Source organism: Trachemys scripta, chromosome 4, assembly GCF_013100865.1.
Source record: "Trachemys scripta elegans isolate TJP31775 chromosome 4, CAS_Tse_1.0, whole genome shotgun sequence".
NCBI classification, from domain to species: Eukaryota; Metazoa; Chordata; order Testudines; family Emydidae; genus Trachemys; species Trachemys scripta.
Genome location: NC_048301.1, coordinates 106,147,890 through 106,165,163, shown reverse-complemented (window position 1 = coordinate 106,165,163; position 17,274 = coordinate 106,147,890). Strand labels below are relative to the sequence as shown.

The window sequence follows — 17,274 nt, the reverse complement described above, 5'->3', positions numbered from 1 at the left end:
TGGCAAGACATGCTTCATCTTAAACCCCCTTTTACCACCCATCGCTAAGTCACTGATGGTAGTTTTCTACTACTAACCCTGACATGCCCAGTTCAGCATTGCGTTCTCTGCTTTTAGGGCTTTTTAGATTCCCAAGAAGTCTTCTGAGTTGGGTAAAGGCATTATTACATGATGGGTGACTCCACTCCTTTCTGATCCCTTTGATTCAGACCTATCAGACTGCAAAGGACTTTTCAGACTCTGGATTCCTTAAACAAACATAGAGTAGGCTCCAGAGGCAAACATATAATGAATTACATAGCTCCTTGAGTAGATTCACAGCATTTTTATTCAATTGCTTTAAAGGTGCAATACCGAAAGTGCCTTTCTCTCTCACACACACAGACACACACTCCCCTCCATATTTGTCTCCTCTAATTGCAGTAGTTTTCCAGCTGGTACAGGGAGCAGGTGTTATGGCAGCATTGCTCAACGATTCCCCTCTTGTCTTGCTGGTATTCCTGTTGGAATGGCAGTTCTTCCACTGAATTCTGCAGATGGCCATTCACTGCCAGGAAAAAGAAGAAAACCTTGTGGAATTATATATAGAATTACCTTTGACTGTTTTATCTCAGCTGGGGTACCTCTTTATAGTGATCTGCATTTCCTGTATAGAGCTGATTGGAAAATAGGGGGAAACTGAATTTATTTTCCCTTTATTAATATTGTAGCATATAGAGACCCTGTATTTAAGGTGATCAGATGTCCCAATATTCTCAGGACTCTCCCAATATTAGGGGCTTTGTTTTATATACACAACTATACCCTGCTCCCCGGAAAGAAAAAAAAAAAAAGTGTTCCGATTTTTCACACTTGCAATCTGGTCATGCTACCTGTATTTCATGTTCCAACCAGGTTCTGTAATTCATTAGAGGGGCCATGCCTGATGGGTATTGGCAATACTAAAAGGAAGAGGGTGTGGAATTATTGTGGGGGACTTGTAGAGATGGAGAAAGATCTTCTGAGCTAAATGAGGTGCCTGGCTGGTAATAGACTATTGTAAAAATGTGCTTCTCTGTTACATAGAGATGAGTTAGGCTGGAATTGCAAATATCTCAGAAGGTCCTCATCTTGTGAGCCTGAGCAAACAACTACACTGCCCAAGGGATTGTGGGCAAATGTTAGTTGTGAGGTTGAATGTGTTGCCTCTTGAATCTTGAATAGCCTTTTCGTCTTCACTGGCTGCATGTAGCCTAGGGATGACTGGAACATGGTACATGTTTATGTTTTGGTGAAAAGTTTTTTGGGGGAAATGGAGGACTTTTACCAAAAAAATTCCAAATTTTTGATTAACTGAAATTTTTTCAATAGAAATATTTGGCTTTTCAATGAAAAACGTGGAAAACTTCACATGAAATGAAAATTTTTGCTTGGAAGAAAAAAAAAAGCAATTGTACAACTACAAAAGTTTACATGGAAAAATTGTGACCGTTTCCATTATTGCATCACTTTCTCCTGGCTCTTTGTTTGTCTTTGTTTAGTAGTTCTCTGGGGCTCTCTGTTTTATGTTTGGAAATCTCCTAGCACAAAGGGGCTTCCTGTTCAATTCAAATTTTCCAGCCAGTCCTTTTACTGTCAAACAGAATAGTTTGGAAACAAGCCCATTCACTCTGCACCTCAGTCAGGCAGATGCTACAGGGCCACTGGCACCCAAGTGAGCTCCTGATTTTGACACCATGACATTTTTGAATGGAGGAGCCTCTCTTCCCCTTGGAATGCACCTGAAATCTTGGGCTACCATGTAGACAAGCCTTGTCCTTCCTTCAGATGGTTTGTGCTCAGCCAACTGGCTGAGAAGAGCCGTGGTGCCTGTCAATACCACTTCCATGTCAGCCATTTGGCAGCATGAAGCACTTTATGAGCCCATCAGGAGCTGGGAATGGCACTGTTCCCAGCCCCTGCTTTCCAAGGGAGGAGACAAGTGTGAGCCTTCAGTGATAATTCCTACAGCATGTTGCTTTACTGCAGGACCACGCAGCCAGCCTTTGCGTTTTTTTTAAAAGCTTCATTTGAAATTTGATTTTCCAGTATTTGTACAATGGGGTCCAGATCCAGGCGTAGGATCACTAGGCTCTACCACAATACACATTAATAATAATAATAATAATAATAATTAGAATCATTTCTTTGCTTCATACATTTTTGCTCCATTGAAGAGAAGAGGGCTGCTAACATTTCAACAGCGTGCCCTGACGGACAGATGGAACTATTAAGACATGCTGTGCCCTAGTTTTCTCCCTGCCAACACTTGCAATACAGACTTCCCCTTTCCTCACCAGCCACCCTGTGATGGAGAAGCATCTTCTCACTATGATTCAGCAACATGCTTCCTACACATATATACATAGCCTGCGAGTTCCTGCATAAAGAGAAGTGGTTTGCAAAGGGAAAGAAGCTGATGTGAGCTGCAGGGGAGGCAAGTGGGACTGCTGGAAAGAACTGACTTACCTAGGGGCTGCTCGAGGTCCCGTCGGGCTTTGGGAGAGTAGAAGAAGCCCCGTTCTCCACACACCAGATAGAGGGCCTCCACTAGGTGTGAGCCACAAAGATGCTGGTTGGCAGCAGCATGGCTGATAGGGGGGCCAGAAAGAGCAAGGAGGGCCAGGAGAGGCAGTGATCGGATCCAGAGAGCCATGACGAGAAGGGCGAGACCTAGGAAAGCTAGGAGGGGGAAAATGAGGCAAAGAGTGAGGGGGAGAATGAGCTAGAGACAGGGAGGGTGGGTAGGAGAGAGTTTAATATGAGACTTATGTCGTCGTGCATCTTAAAGCCTTTAATTCTTTTGGCAAGAGAGTCAACGCAAGGTGATGGAAGGGCCCCTCTAACAATCCCACAGAAGCATGGGTGAGAGGGTGCTTTATGAATCCCAGTCACAGGGAAACTTTGGTGCCTCCCATGTGATATTACATTAATAATAATACATTTAAAAAAACAGCTCGTACCCAGTACGTATGGAACCCAGTCAAGTAGAAAATGGCTCATGTCTAATTTATCGCCCCCTGGCCTCTTCCCCCAAAGAACTTGACTGGACCCTATGTGCCTGAGTATGAAATAACAGAGAACTGCTCTTAACTCCTGCACATCAGCCACAGCTTGGAGCCTCGGGGAAGAATGCGAAGATAGCCTATGATCTCCTCAAATCCTGGGGCAGCAAAGCAGTCAGGGCTCAGTGGGGCATATGGAAACCCCAGTCATATTCCCTACACCAGCGCTGGTGGGGAGGCTTGTACTGTAGGAGCCACAACAGCACCTCTGCAGCAGCAGAGGACCCTCCTACAGCAGGATGACCCTTCTATGGCTAGTTATGTTAGTCATGTGGTGCTAGTTAGGGGATGGCTATTGCACACACCAGGATCTGGGGCATAGTCTTTTGAACGGAATGCTGCAGTCTTCTGCCATGTTAATCCCAAGGTGCACACAAAGGGGTGAAACAGACCTGATCAGGCAGCTTCTGCTTATCCATAGAACAGGTACAACATGTGCCATAGCGGTGCCAGCTTCCCTACCCATCCTACCAATGCATTTCAGCCAGGGCCTGGATAAGGAGGCAGCCCACAACGCCCAATTATAAGGAGCTGGGTTTTTTTTATTATTATTATTTCAGCCTGCATTTAGATGTGGGTTTCTCCCCCTTCTAGCAGGTTGCCCCTGGCAATGAATATTTTGTGGGGAAAACACTCAAGATGGACTTTCACTGTTGAGCCTCCGCGGTCACCTCTTCTCACTTGCCCACCTGTGCTATGAACATCACAAGCCAACACCTTTCACTGGCACTACATTCTCCTAAGAAAAGGGCTTGGGAAAAAAACACAGTTAGAGGCTGAGATGATGGTGATAGAGAGGAAAATGGACTTACCTAACTAGGTGGCAGCAGGAGAAGAAATGAGGTCTGCTTGGAGAGGCAAGAGTTGCTTTATAGTGACTTCCCTATCCTCCTTTCAGTGTATTTATATCCTTTTGCATTTGTCCGAACAACACAGAAATTAATCAGAGCTCCACCTTCTCAGCGATCCCCTGACCAAAATTTTTGCTGCCTAGGCACATTAAGTCCTCTCTGCACAGTGTCAACAGGTCTTTAGGAGGGTTAAGATAGAAGCAACAGTTTGCAGTTTCCATCTCATTTCACCTGTAGCCTGTTTTCGCTTTGCAGAAGCTCTGCCTGGAGTTGTGGTGACCCTTTTAGCAGGAGATAATGCTGCTATTAAAGCTCTAACGATTACACTAATGCTGGGCAATAGGCACTGCCAGGATTGAGGGGGCCAAGTGGCTGCCAGTCTCAACAGCTGTTTCTGAAGTGTAAAATTAGACAAAAGCAAACATGTTAATATGTTAGGTTAATTTCAGCCCACTGAGTAACTGACGATAGGCCAAGCTGTTGATGAGACTGTGCTAGAGCTAGGTGTTAAAGAGGAAAGAAAACACTTCATTAGAGGGAAGGATATCTGTATCTCTCACTCACTCACACACATATATATATAAAATACCAGAAATTGGATCTTGGACCCGGAAAACATTTCTGATGAAAATTTCTGCTGCCATGTGATTTTCTGTAGAATTCTACTCCATTGCTGGCAATTTTTAAATCAAGATTGGATGTTTTTCTGAAAGATGCTCTAGGAATTATTTTGGGGAAATTCTATGGCCTGTGTTATACAGGAGGTCAAACCAGATTATCCCAATGGTCTTTTCTGGCCTTGGAATCTATGAACCTCTTTTTTTTTTTTTTTTTAACGAATCAGGTTTCTTGCCTTCAGGGTTCCAATGGAAAACTTAAAACTGTGACCCAAATGTAAACCAATGCACTGGTGTCTGCAGAAAACCTGAAGGAATAGCTTGGAGAGGTGGGAGCTACCCCATTTATATTATTAGATTGTTAATTCTGAATCCTAATGATAACATTTAGCATATTATAATGTGAGGAGAAATTAAAATAAATAGAATTGAATATCAGAATGAATAATGGAGGGGCTATTGTATTGACTACATTATTCATAGTCATAAAAACAAAAATAAAACAAATTCACCGTAAGATGATACAGAATTTCTACTAGAATGCTCCAGAACGTAGGGAGCTAAGTGCAGAATTTATGTTTCTCTCTCCTCAGAATATATGGGAGTCAGGAGGTTGCTGTCGTTCTAGGTTTCTTAGGAGTTCATATTGAATGCATAATGGCTGCTACATTTGCCTGTCCAGATGCTACGTTACTCTGGAAAGCACTTGTAGCATAAAAAGGTGCTATATAAAACTACACACTGCAGACAGGGCGTGGGTTTTTTTTTTTATTATTATTATTCTGTACTTCCGTACTGGTATCCAAATGATACAAAATCAATAGGGAAAATAAAACCGGTGGACATCTCCGCTCCTCTTAAGAGGTTTATTACCTTTATGTCTCTATCGCACAGCAATAAAGGGAATTATGGAAGATAAAAAGCATGAGGAGTAGTTGTTTGGTTCATAGTAGAATACAGGGTGGGTGAGAATGAGCAAAAAAGAGACTGAAGGAACATCATAGGGAAATCCCGGAAGGAGTTATAGGTTCAAGTGCAACCAGCTCAGATGCAGGAAAGCTACCAGACATCAGCAGAAACCCCCTATGTATTTCCAAAACCACAACTTGGATCATATCTTACTCAGGGCCAGTGCAAGGAAGTTTCGTGCCCTTGGCGAAACTTCCACCTTGCACCCACCCCCCAAGCCCTGCGGCAGCTCCCCGCCCCCGCTCCGCCCTGAGGCGCCCCCTCCCTGCAGCAGCTCCCACCTCTGGGGAGCTGTGCGGCAGCTCCCCACCCCAGCTCATCTCTGCTCCACCTCCTCCCCAAGCACGCTGCCCCCACTCTAATTCTCCTCCCCTCCCAGGCTTGCAGCGCCAAACAGCTGATTGGCACCGCAAACCTGGGAGGTGGGAGAAGTGGAGCAGCAATGGCGTGCTCGGGGAGGGAGCGTAGCAGAGGTGAGCTGGGGTGGGGAGCCCTGCGGCAGCTCCCCCCCACCGCCCTGAGGCACCCCCATGGCAGCTCCCCGGGGAGCCGTGCGGCAGCTCCCCACCCCCGCTCACCTCTGCTCCGCCTCCTCCCGAGCACTCCGCCCCTGCTCTAATTCTCCTTCCCTCCCAGGCTTGCAGCACCAAACAGCTGATTGGCGCTGCAAGCCTGGGAGGCAGGAGAAGTGGAGCGGTGACCGCGCACTCGGGGAGGGGGCGTAGGAATGCTGTAAAAAAAAAATTGGGGGCACCACTTTTTGGCGCCCCCAAATCTTGGCGCTCTAGGCAACCACCTAGTTTGCCTTAATGGTAGCACGGGCCCTGATCTTACTTTTGTCTTCAGTAGCTTCCTCTTCTTCTGGCCTTCCTGAAACTCATCTTACTCCCCTCCACTCGATACAGAATTATGCTGCTACAATCACCCTTCTTTCTAATTATCTGATCACAACACACGCCTTGTCACTGACTACTTTATTGATTTGCTCTTGCCCATTGTTTCCCAAAGTGTTGGGCGTGGGTGGAACTCCCTGTTGTTCTCCAGTCTCTAGCTGGTATGGTTGAGAAGAAAACCTTCAGAACATGAAGTGAGTTGAACCGCTATAGAGATGTTTGCACCTGAGTTTGCAGAGAGCCTGAAACAATAGCTCTGAGGTGTGAGATGCTCTGTTCATGTCAATGGGTGCTAACCAGATGCCAATGATGATACTTTAAATGTCAACACATTTAATTATTTCACTGCTCATCAAAGAAAGGAAAGAAAGCATCATACTATGTAGATCCACACCATCATTGCACAAAGTATGTGAGGTCAAAAGGACTAACCAGCAAAGGGGCAGGGGGCATTAGTTTCATTTTCCTGAAAGTAAGCTCAACTTTCAAACACTGCTGTAACCTACCACAGCAGGTTGCAGCTTCTTGCCTCACCCTCACAAGATGGCTCCAGCTACTGTACATCATCTGAGCTCACTTCCTCCTGCTCCCGTGCCTGCTGCCGCCAATCCACTTGTGCCACCCTCTTCAAAACACACTTTTTCTGCAAAGACCCACAGTAAAAGAAATGCATTTAAAAAATCTGGACTCCTTTGATTGGACCATCTTCTGGTATCCTGTTACACTATTCACTGGAGTTACAGACGCTCAGCATCTCTGAAATTCAGGACCTTATATCTCTTAATTCTCTCGCCTGTTTAATCTCAAAATTAAGGGCCTGATTGTCTTCTTACACCTGTATAAATCAGAATTCCTTTGAAATGAGTGGAGTCAGACCAATGTAAAAAATGATGAGAGCTGAATCAGTCTAAATTACCTAAATTAATGGCCTAAAGTCCTTAGGTAAGGGATCATCTCTTCCTCTGCTATCAGTGCTCTGTAGTAATAACTCCTGTTTGGCATTTTCATGTTTTTAGGGAATACAGTATCATGTGTTTGCTAAATGACTCTGGGAGCAGAAAGTCTTGTGAAAAGTGGCAACCCTCTGATACATGGATGGAGAGGGGATTTATTTACCCACATAGATCTAACACACGGTTATCAGTCATGTCCTCCGCTATAGATACTCTCTCTCTCTCTTTCTCATGCTGCCATGACATTCAAACAAGTTAACAGCATCTCTGCACACTATGTAACATTATCCCCATCAACCCCCTCCCACGGTCCCCCCAAAAGCCTTTTGATGCACTACTGAGTGACTTGGCAGCATATTCAGGCATAGGGGCTTGGGTGCCAGGAAGATCTGAGTAGAGTAAATTCACTTAATCAGGCCTGCTTTCCACTGGGCTATGATAGGGTATTACCTGCTTCCTAGAGTAAATCCAATGTTCAGGAGATTTTCAAAACCACAAATAGAAACTGGGTGCCTACCACATCTCTGTGTCTTTGGCAATCTCCCCCAATATACTGATCCAAAGTAATGAATCCCACAGCCTGTTAAGCTTCTGACATTATGGGTGGCATTGGCAAAAATACATAAATGACTTAGGAGCACAAGTCCTGTTACAAGTTAGATGTTTATAGTTCCCCCTCCTGCAACGTGGTTAGGTGTACCCTATCAATATACTGCACATCTTAGGCTCTTGAAGAACAATAGTTCACTAAACTGATTGCCTCAATAATATCCTATAGCAATGAGTTCCATAGGTTAATGGCAAGAGGTGCCATTTTAGAAAAGTGTTTCCTGTTTATCTGTTGCCTTAGTGCTCCCTTGTTCTTGTATAATTGGGAATGAGTCTCTGCTATGCCATTAAATATTTGCTTAGACTTTTGTTTATATCTCCTATCCCCTTGTCTTTTCCACACCTTAGAACAGTGTGCCTTGAGCAGAGGCACCGTGTAAGGCTGTCTGCTCTCAACCCTGCTCTTTGTCAGTTTAATCACTAGTGACAGCTATTAAGCATCAAAAGCATCACGGTAGACAAGCCAGACCGTAAACTCTCTGGGTGCCCGTGACGGTTTGCTGCAGAGAAGAGACCCGGATCTCTTTGTTTAAAGCCTCCATCCTCACATATATCGCAAACTCTGGAGGTTTTAAAATGAGCTTTGATAAGCAGGACCCTTTCAGCATCCTGATCCTTCCCAGAAAAGTCTGAATGCAAGAGGTGGGTGAGAATGAGCAAAAGAGAGACTGAAGGAACATCATAGGGAAATCCCGGAAGGAGTTATACATTCAAATGCAACCAGCTCAGATGCAGGAAAGCTACCAGACATCAGCAGAAACCCCCTATGTATTTCCAAAACCACAACTTGGATCATATCTTACTCAGGGACGGTGCAAGGAAGTTTCGTGCCCTTGGCGAAACGTCCACCTTGCACCCACCCGCCCAGCCCTGCGGCAGCTCCCCGCCCCTCCTCCGCCCTGAGGCGCCCCCTCCCCATGGCAGCTCTGTTTTTACAGATGGGGGGGGGAAATGATTTGGGGGAAAATTCAAAATTTTGAAGTTGTTTTGGAGTTCAGAATAGACCCATTTTCCACTTCTTGCGAAAACTTTCTATGATTTTTTTTGCCCAAAAATCATTATCAATTATATTGCATTTCAAACATGGGCTTTCAGTGAATGAAAAATATCAACAATGATTCTGATATAAATTTCAATAAAATGTTGATTAAAATATTCTGAAAAATTTTGTGCAAGAAGGACGATGTCAATGAAGACAAATTTTTGCAAAAAGTTGAGAGTTTGAAAGAAGGCCATCTTTCAATGAAAGATGTCTGAAAAATCTCGACCAGCTCAGTCAGTTTCATTGTGGGGTGAACCTACCCCTGAATCATCACTTAATTAGATGGAAACGGGCCAATGTCATAAACATTTCTTTGATTTTTAGGCCAGATTTGAACAGTGTGTTCAAACCCCCTGCACCGCCTCATCCTCTGGTCATTTGGACAGAAGAACATGCTGTGGGGGGTTGAGAAGGGTTGTTGAACTGCTCATGACTTCTGCCCTGTGTGACATAGTTTCAAGTCACGTCCAGAGCTGATATCTTCCAGCAAGACTTGTGCCTCCCCCAACCCTAAGTGCTTATATCAATGGGAACTTGGCTTAGGCAATCCTCAGCGTCGTGTAATCAGGTTTTACAGTCTGTTGCCAGCACAATAAATCCTTTACTACAGTAGATGTCTAGCATTTTCGAACGCTGTCCTGAAAAATAACAGGACTATTATGGGGGAACTGGTTAACGATTACAAGTTTGTGCAAGTTCTACTGAAACCAAAGGTCAGATTCAGGGATGAACAAGTTCTCAGTGAGTAAACCAATCGGTACCACAAGTCACACCCATGGCTTTAGTTGCCTCACTTGTATTGTGTTCACTGTTCGGGCTGCCGTGTCCCCATGCCACTGCCAGCTCTCTCACCAGCCTGATCTTATCACGCTGCTGTTTAACCATGTCCAACTGTTTTTTGTTTTAAATGGAGATATCCTATCTCCTAGAATTGGAAGGGACCTTGAAAGGTTATTGAGTCCAGCCCCCTGCCTTCACTAGCAGGACCAAGTACTGATTTTGCCCCAGATCCCTAAGTGGTCCCCTCAAGGATTGAACTCACAACCCTGGGTTTAGCAGGCCGCTGCTCAAACCACTGAGAAATCCAAACTGAGAGCAGATGGGTCAGTGATTGTGAAGGATATGGATCAGCAGTAAAAACGGAAGCCCTTTCTCCATTAAACAGGTACAGAAGTTCAGTCCTTGGCAGGCTGATTAGTCAGTTGCTCTGTCAGCTGTGATTATGGTTTCTGTAATATGGACACCTTTCTTATTGGAAATGGGGCAGAGACCATGGACTCATTCTCTCTAGGGATCACCTGTTGTTGTCGTCATCTTCTTTTTTTTCAATTGTGGACGAATTCATTGTCTATGAAACCCATAGTAGCTGAGCTAGGCATAATGCATGCGAGCACTGTTTGAACTTTCCACAGACCTTTCTGCCACTGCATCTTCTTACTGAGCCAGCAGCAACAGGGCCTCTCATAAAGATCAGAAGTGTTGTGTAGCAGCTTTTATGATATCCACTTAGCAAAGGAAATAACAAGCCAACTCATAACCGAGATCTAATCTGGATCTGAAGCCAGGGGTCTGTTTCTCTAGCTGCAGTATGCAAGTAAATCCCCTTGCTGTCAGTGGCAGCTGCTTTGTATCTGTGGTGGGAAAATAGAGCTTCCGGGAGTCCAACAATGAAAGGCCAGTCCATCAATTCACAGTGCCACCCAGCACCCATATTCTGTGTCATTCTGCATGTGCTGCTCTCTCATACTAAATCCTTATGCTCAGCATAATCAAAAGAGGAGATGAGGATGTAATGTAGTCTAGAGGGTAGGGCACTGGCCTAGGAGTCAGGAGGTCTGTTCCCAAGGTCCCACAACACAGAGGGGAAGTTGTTTCACCTTTATCCCCTCCAATCCTGTGTTCCATTAGACTGGAAGCTCCAGGGCTGTTTCTCACCATGAGTTTGATTAGCTTCCTATAGCTCATATTAAATCCTCAGCACATCATGCAATGGGGCCGCGGTGTGCTACTGCATTACACACAACAACAAACAGATCGGGAAATGAGGGAGCTGCAGTGGAAACGCAGGGTGAATTGAGAGCAAGAAGGGGATGTAAATACAGGATTAAAAGCCCGTGGTATCCGAAGAGGGATGTAGCTTCAGCCTGCAGGTGTGGCAGGGAATCTCTGTCTGTGTGGGAGATATGGAGGCAGAGAGCTGAAGAGCAGTGGTGGCGAGCTATAAAGGCTTATCTGGAGCCGTACAATGAGAGAGATCATTGCGTCCAAAGGGACATTGTGCAAGCTAACAAGGACTTCACTCCACTATCTGGGATAAAAGCAATCCAGCTTGTTTCTAGAAACTAATCCAGGCTGTCAGCCAGGCACACCTCTTATGGCCTGACCTGATCTTCCCTCCAGCTATGAGGCCAGAGGAGCAATATTGCTACCGGGCTGGATTTCACAACTTTCCAAGCTCCTCCGGGCAGGGAACTTTGTCTTGTTCTTTGTTTGTAGGGTGTAGGGTGACCAGACAGCAAGTGTGAAAAATCGGGATGGGGGTGGGGGGTAATAGGAGCCTATATAAGAAAAAGCCCCAAATATCGGGACTGTCCCTATAAAATCGGGACATCTGGTCACCCTAGTAGGGTGCCATCCACAGCAATGGTGCCATAGTATAAAATCGAGAGCCTGATTCAAAACTCAGTACAGTCAACTAGACTTTCCCCTGGGTTTTGTATCTGATTCTACCATCAGATCTGATCTGTTACAAGATTGCTAGAGAAAGGAGATATATCTGTGTATATCAATAGGTAGCTAATGAACATAAGGAGTACTGGTACCTAAGAATACATTGCATTGTTCATAAGGCAGAAGGTTCAATAAAGTGGTTGCTATACACAGCACATGGCTTCTTGACTCCAGCTCTTACTATGATTCCTTCATCCAACGGTGACATTGTAGCAGGGAGGAAACAATTGGCCCAATTCCTTCATCCCTTTTCACATCCCTGGGAGCTCAGATGATTCTACTTTCCATCCACACTTCCCTCTTTGGTTAAGCTTCTCCACATGTGCTTCTTTCTAAAGTAATAAAGTAGAAGATTGTGTTGTTTGTGATGGAAGATTGGATCATCTAGGAGGCTTGTAGTTTAAGTTAAGCTTAAGGTCAAGTGTAGTATTTCTTATTGAAAATAAGTCAGTTTGCCCTTCAGCATGACTTTAAAGACCATTGTGTCGACTGGATTTCTTAATAAAACCTAGTTCTGTTCATTTTTCATGAGCAGATCTCAAAGCACTTTACAAAGAAGGGTCAGGGACATTATTTATTCCCATTTTACAGATTGGGAAATTGAGATACAGGGAGGGGTGGCTGTTGTTTTGAGGCTTGTGCCTGGAATTAGTTTATTTTATCCATAACTTTCTTTATCATCAGTTACACTTAACTCTTGAATAGCCCCTGGCCCTGTGAAGCACTATGAGGTTACAGAAGAGTTAATTCTCTCATGTGTGTACACACACAGAGAGAGAGACCCGGGTCTTTAAGACATTCCCAATTATTCTGGAAATCTATCAAATCCCTTGGGGGTTAGATACCAATAATAATCACTGGATAAGTGGATTGTTTTGAGCACTTAAGGCTTAGAGGCACAGCAGTAACTGGTGGGTAGATTTTGACTACTGGTTTATTGGTACCTAGACAACGAGGTGTAAATCCCACTGATAAGCACCCTTAGTATTACAGGGTCCACAGAAACTAAGCCAGTGATAGGCTGGAGAGTGGTTTGGTTGGAGACAGGCACATGAATCTCTAGGTTCTTAGGGGAGCTAATTAGTGGAGAGCTGGTTCTCTGCTGTCCCTCTCACAGGGGCTGTCAGCTGTGCAGCCTGCATCTGGTGCTTCAGAATCCCTCTTGCTCGCACTGTGGTGTGGAAGTGACGCGAGGCACTGGGCTATCACTACCAGTGGGGGCTCTCCCGACTTGCTCCAGCTGAGGATCTGCTCCTATTAGTTCAAAGTTACCTCCTCTCAGTTCTTATCAATGTTTAGAAAGAAAGCTCCAATCTGTTCGTTAGTGGTTTGGCCTTAGCTATAAATCGAGGGGCCCGGTACTTTGCTTTGACATTGTTGTCCTTGTTATCTTGTCTGTGCCCCCACAGGGAGGCAGAAGAGTTATTTAGGGCTGACCTCAGTGGAATAAGAATGAACAACTCGCCTTTCTCACTATTTTTCTCTCTCTCGGGTTATTGTTTGTTACATCAGATCATCAGAGCAGGATATCTAATACTTCCCAGGCCATAAGATTATTTTTGAAATCATTTCATTGCTCAGTTACCAAGTGTGTAGACATAGTAAATCACCGTAAATAATAAAAGGGTAAGAGCGTTTAACAGCAAGGATAAAAATGGATCTTACGTCATTGTTTCTCCAACAAGACCAATTAAGATGGTTCCTGCTTAACTCTGAGTCACCAATCTGCCATCCCTTTGGCTCACATCTCAAAAAGCACCTGTGTTTCATTCCTAATTAGCACTGCTAGCATCCCTCTGGCTGAATCTTTAGTGTGTTATATAGTAATGTATGTACACAGCTCTCTCTTTGTCAATGCGGGGCAAACCTCTAAAGGTTTGGAGGTTGGGTTAGGGTTGGATCCAGGGTTTGACACTGGGAATTTAGATCTGGATCCAAGCTCTTCAAAATTCTGGGTTGTTCAGTGCCAGGGTTTGTTTTTTTGGATGGTGGGGGGAGATGGATCCATCTCTAGTTAGGTTTTGAAAGCTGCCCATGCAAAACTCCTCCATTCACAGTGGAGTACAAACATGACTTGTGCTTGTACAATACCCAATGAGTATATGTAAGCCAGGATTTGTGTGCACATATTGACGTGGTCATGCACAAATCCTGATTTGTATCTATGCAAGGCAGGCATATATAAAAAGGGTGTGCAGGTTTGAACATTCGGCCCCCAACCGCTCATTTTATTAATCTAAGTCTACGAAACCGGCAGTATAATAATTGTAATGTGTTTGCTTAGTTTGTAATGGAAGTTGTATGTTGAGAACTCAACAACGCCATATCAGTATGACTTCTGTTTTGTAGTCAGTGTTTATATATTTTTAACCATGAATCCTTATGTGATCTCGCCAAACCTAGTTAGTCAGCAAAATGGGGCTCAAAATCTCTCAATCAGGCATTTTCATGAGATATTTGATACTTCCTGCTTTTGGCCAAGCCTGAAATAGCACAAGACCAGCTTTTCTATAGGACTTTTGCTTTCAGTCCCAAACATAATAATGCGCAGCTGCAAAGGAGCTGGACTATTGAAAACTAAGAAAAGTACAGAACATTTTTTTTGCCTGTCTCCCCTTCCCTTCCCCCCCTCCCCCCCCCCCCCCCAAAAGAGGTTGATTTGCACTTGATTCGAATTTTGGGTGATTGTTCAGGTCTGTTCTTATGTTATCCAAATCAATTCACAGGTGCTTATGTGAAAACACAAACATACCCACACCAACAGTGTGACACACATTAGGCAGAGCTTCAGTTCAGACTGCCATTGTGGAACAGCAAAGCCAGCTGTCACCATTTTTTCTAAAGCTGTCACTGAAGAATAATACACAATTATTATTAAAAAAAAATAGTACTTGGACCATGTTTTGTTTGCTAAAAACAAAGCATTTCCTAGGAAATACTTTAGATATTTTCAGGACAAAATCCTCTTTAATAAAAACCCGAAACATATAACTGCACTGATTTGTGCAGTGATTTGAGTCTGATCCAAAGTTTGTCATACTCAACAAACTGATTCAACAAGGTGCATGCCTCTTTTCTCTCTATATAATTTCCCACTTATACTACCACTGGTGTGGCTCCTCTGGTGAGCGCACTAATGTACACAGTGCTGTAGATAGCTGTTGCTGTGTTAACCACCGGCTTGTCTGTATCTCTGCTCAGAGCAGGTCTAGACATAGAGAGTAAAACTGCAGCAGCAGCAGGTGCATTTTTCATCCCCATCAAAATCACTTTGTGTTACAGTTAATAACATGCGTTGGTTCCTATACAAGTGCACTTGTAATGACAACCCTAGGCTGTTCATGGTCATCCCTAGATAATCCCTAAGTCATCTGTGAGGATTGAACCCTGGACTTCTGGATCTAAAAGTAGAAGCCACCAATGTTTGAGCCAGAATACCAACCCCATTAGTGCTGAGACAGTAATAGACTCACAAACCTCTCCTGGGCTCATGCTAGTGTTCTAAAAATAGCTGTGTAGATGGCATTTTGAAGTTGTGGCTTGGGCTAGCTCTGGACGTGGAGTGGGCTTCAAAGCCCGAGCTCCAGGGTAAGCTGCAACTTCAAAATGCTGTCTGTCTATACAGCTATTTTTTAGAGTGGTAGCACAAGCCCAAGTCTGCTGACCCGGATTGGGAGGCTTGCTGCGATTGGCTGTATAGACATACCCCATGTGGTTTAGCCCCTAGAGATGGACAAAGAGACACAGTGGCTAAGCTAGCACTCCTACCATTACTAACACCACTGGGGCTGAACTTGTGGTAGTAATAGTGGGGAATTTAAGAAGGGGAAAAGGATAGTGAAGGCAAGGCTGAAGCAAGCTTCTGTTTGGTGTTTACTACTAAGAAAAAAGACATCTCCACTAATGCAATATGAGTAACTGTGCAATTAATAACACCTTGTGAAGGCAACAAATAAGCCTGTTCCCTAGGATACAATGGCTCACTAAATCAATGTTCTGTATAAGCAGGGCCAGCTCCAGGCACCAGCTGAGCAAACAGGTGCTTGGGGCGGCCAAGGGGAAGGGGCGGCACGTCGGGCTCTTCGGCGGCAATTCGGCGGAGGGTCCGTGTCCCTCTCCGAGGGAAGGACTTGCCGCCGAAGAAGAAAGCGGCGCGGTGGAGCTGCCGCCGATCGTGATCGCAGGCTTTGGGGGGGTTTTTTCGCCGCTTGGTGCGGCAAAAACCCTGTGTATAAGGGACAAGTCGGAGATCTTTTGCCTTCTCGGATCCTTGTTATGTTTGTGTCCTGCCTGCAGATATGGGGCCTGGTCTCAGTTTGGAAATGAGAAAAGACACAGAAACCAAACCCAGGATGCTAGACCAGAAATATAATCTTTATTATTAATAATATGTGAGCAGCAGCATGACTTTGAAATGAAAAATAAATTGTTTTTCTTTACACAGACAGACAGATCCATCCACAGCAGCAGCAACAACAGTGAGAGAACCATTCATCAAGGCATTAGTATACACAAATATCAGTGAATAAACTAAAGGCTGAATCAGATGAAGGCTTTGTATCTTCCTCCTCCTCCCGGCCCCAGAACTCCTCCTCCCAGCATGCTTCATTTAAAGGAGAGTTAAAACAGTGACCAGTTGCTCGTTCATTCTCCAGGTCATTTTTATACAAACTGACTCCACATGTCATGAGGCCTGGGAAAATGGCACTGTAGCTTCCAGATCCGGCCCCACAGAGCACGTAGGATCATGCTTCACTTTAAGCACCTGAGCAATCTCATGATGGGTGTTATCCAACACAACTGAAGTCAATACAAAGATTACCACTGATGGGATTACCTACGTGCTTAACGTTAAGCACGTGCTTAAGTGCTTTGCTGAATCAAAGCATAAGACACTCCTGCTAAGGCACCTTCGACCCCTCGATGTTCTCTTTACCCAGCCTGCTTGCTTGCTGGGAGGGGAGAGAAATGGGACAATGGAGCTACAGTAACTATATATATTTAGTTTCTTGTATTTGAACAATGTAAAATAATTAAAATCCTCCCTTTCGGAATGAGCACCCTCACTGGTAGAATGGCAGAATGCAGACTAGCGTAGTCTTTTGGGTTATTATCTCTCTGTAACTGAGCAGGCAGAGCATGGAGACCCCCTCAGAGTAAGTCTGAGAATGGGTTAAATGAGTGATGTGTGGTGTTTGCATTAAAACTCCTTAATGAGTCCCAATGGGAGGTAGGAAAACAGAGCTCCACTGAAGGGTTGGTTTCTCCTGCCCTCCTCCTAATTGTCTTTATCCTAGGGAAAATATATTTTAAGTATTTATAGCTTGGGCTAACATGTTGGTGCAGTTTTCCTTGGAGCTAGAAAAGGCTGTTTGCTACTAGCTGTGAGACTCCATTTTTGGTAAGATAGAGAGGGCTGATTGGCCAGATTCCATTAGGGGTGGGGCTAAGGATTTATAAAACTAGCTACTAGCCCAAGAAGGTCACTCCACATTGGGAGTTCAGTCTAGTCAGAAAGCTGCGGGTG

General features: G+C 44.5%; 1 protein-coding gene across 2 annotated transcripts; it reads right to left on the bottom strand.

Moving 5' to 3' along the window:
- Nucleotides 1-310: 310 nt before the first annotated feature.
- On the bottom strand, nucleotides 311-4,163 carry INS (insulin). 2 transcript variants are annotated; one of them, XM_034769087.1, is made up of 3 exons: nucleotides 3,896-4,163; nucleotides 2,488-2,743; nucleotides 311-547 (listed from the first exon to the last, which is right to left on the bottom strand). In XM_034769087.1, exons 2-3 carry the CDS (start codon nucleotides 2,672-2,674, stop codon nucleotides 414-416), a joined length of 321 nt encoding a protein of 106 aa, XP_034624978.1. In that variant the 5' UTR covers nucleotides 2,675-2,743; nucleotides 3,896-4,163; the 3' UTR covers nucleotides 311-413. The 2 variants fall into 2 exon arrangements, with proteins under 2 accessions (XP_034624978.1, XP_034624977.1); XM_034769086.1 differs by having other exon boundaries at nucleotides 2,488-2,700; nucleotides 3,896-4,159.
- Between the last annotated feature and the right edge of the window lie 13,111 nt (nucleotides 4,164-17,274).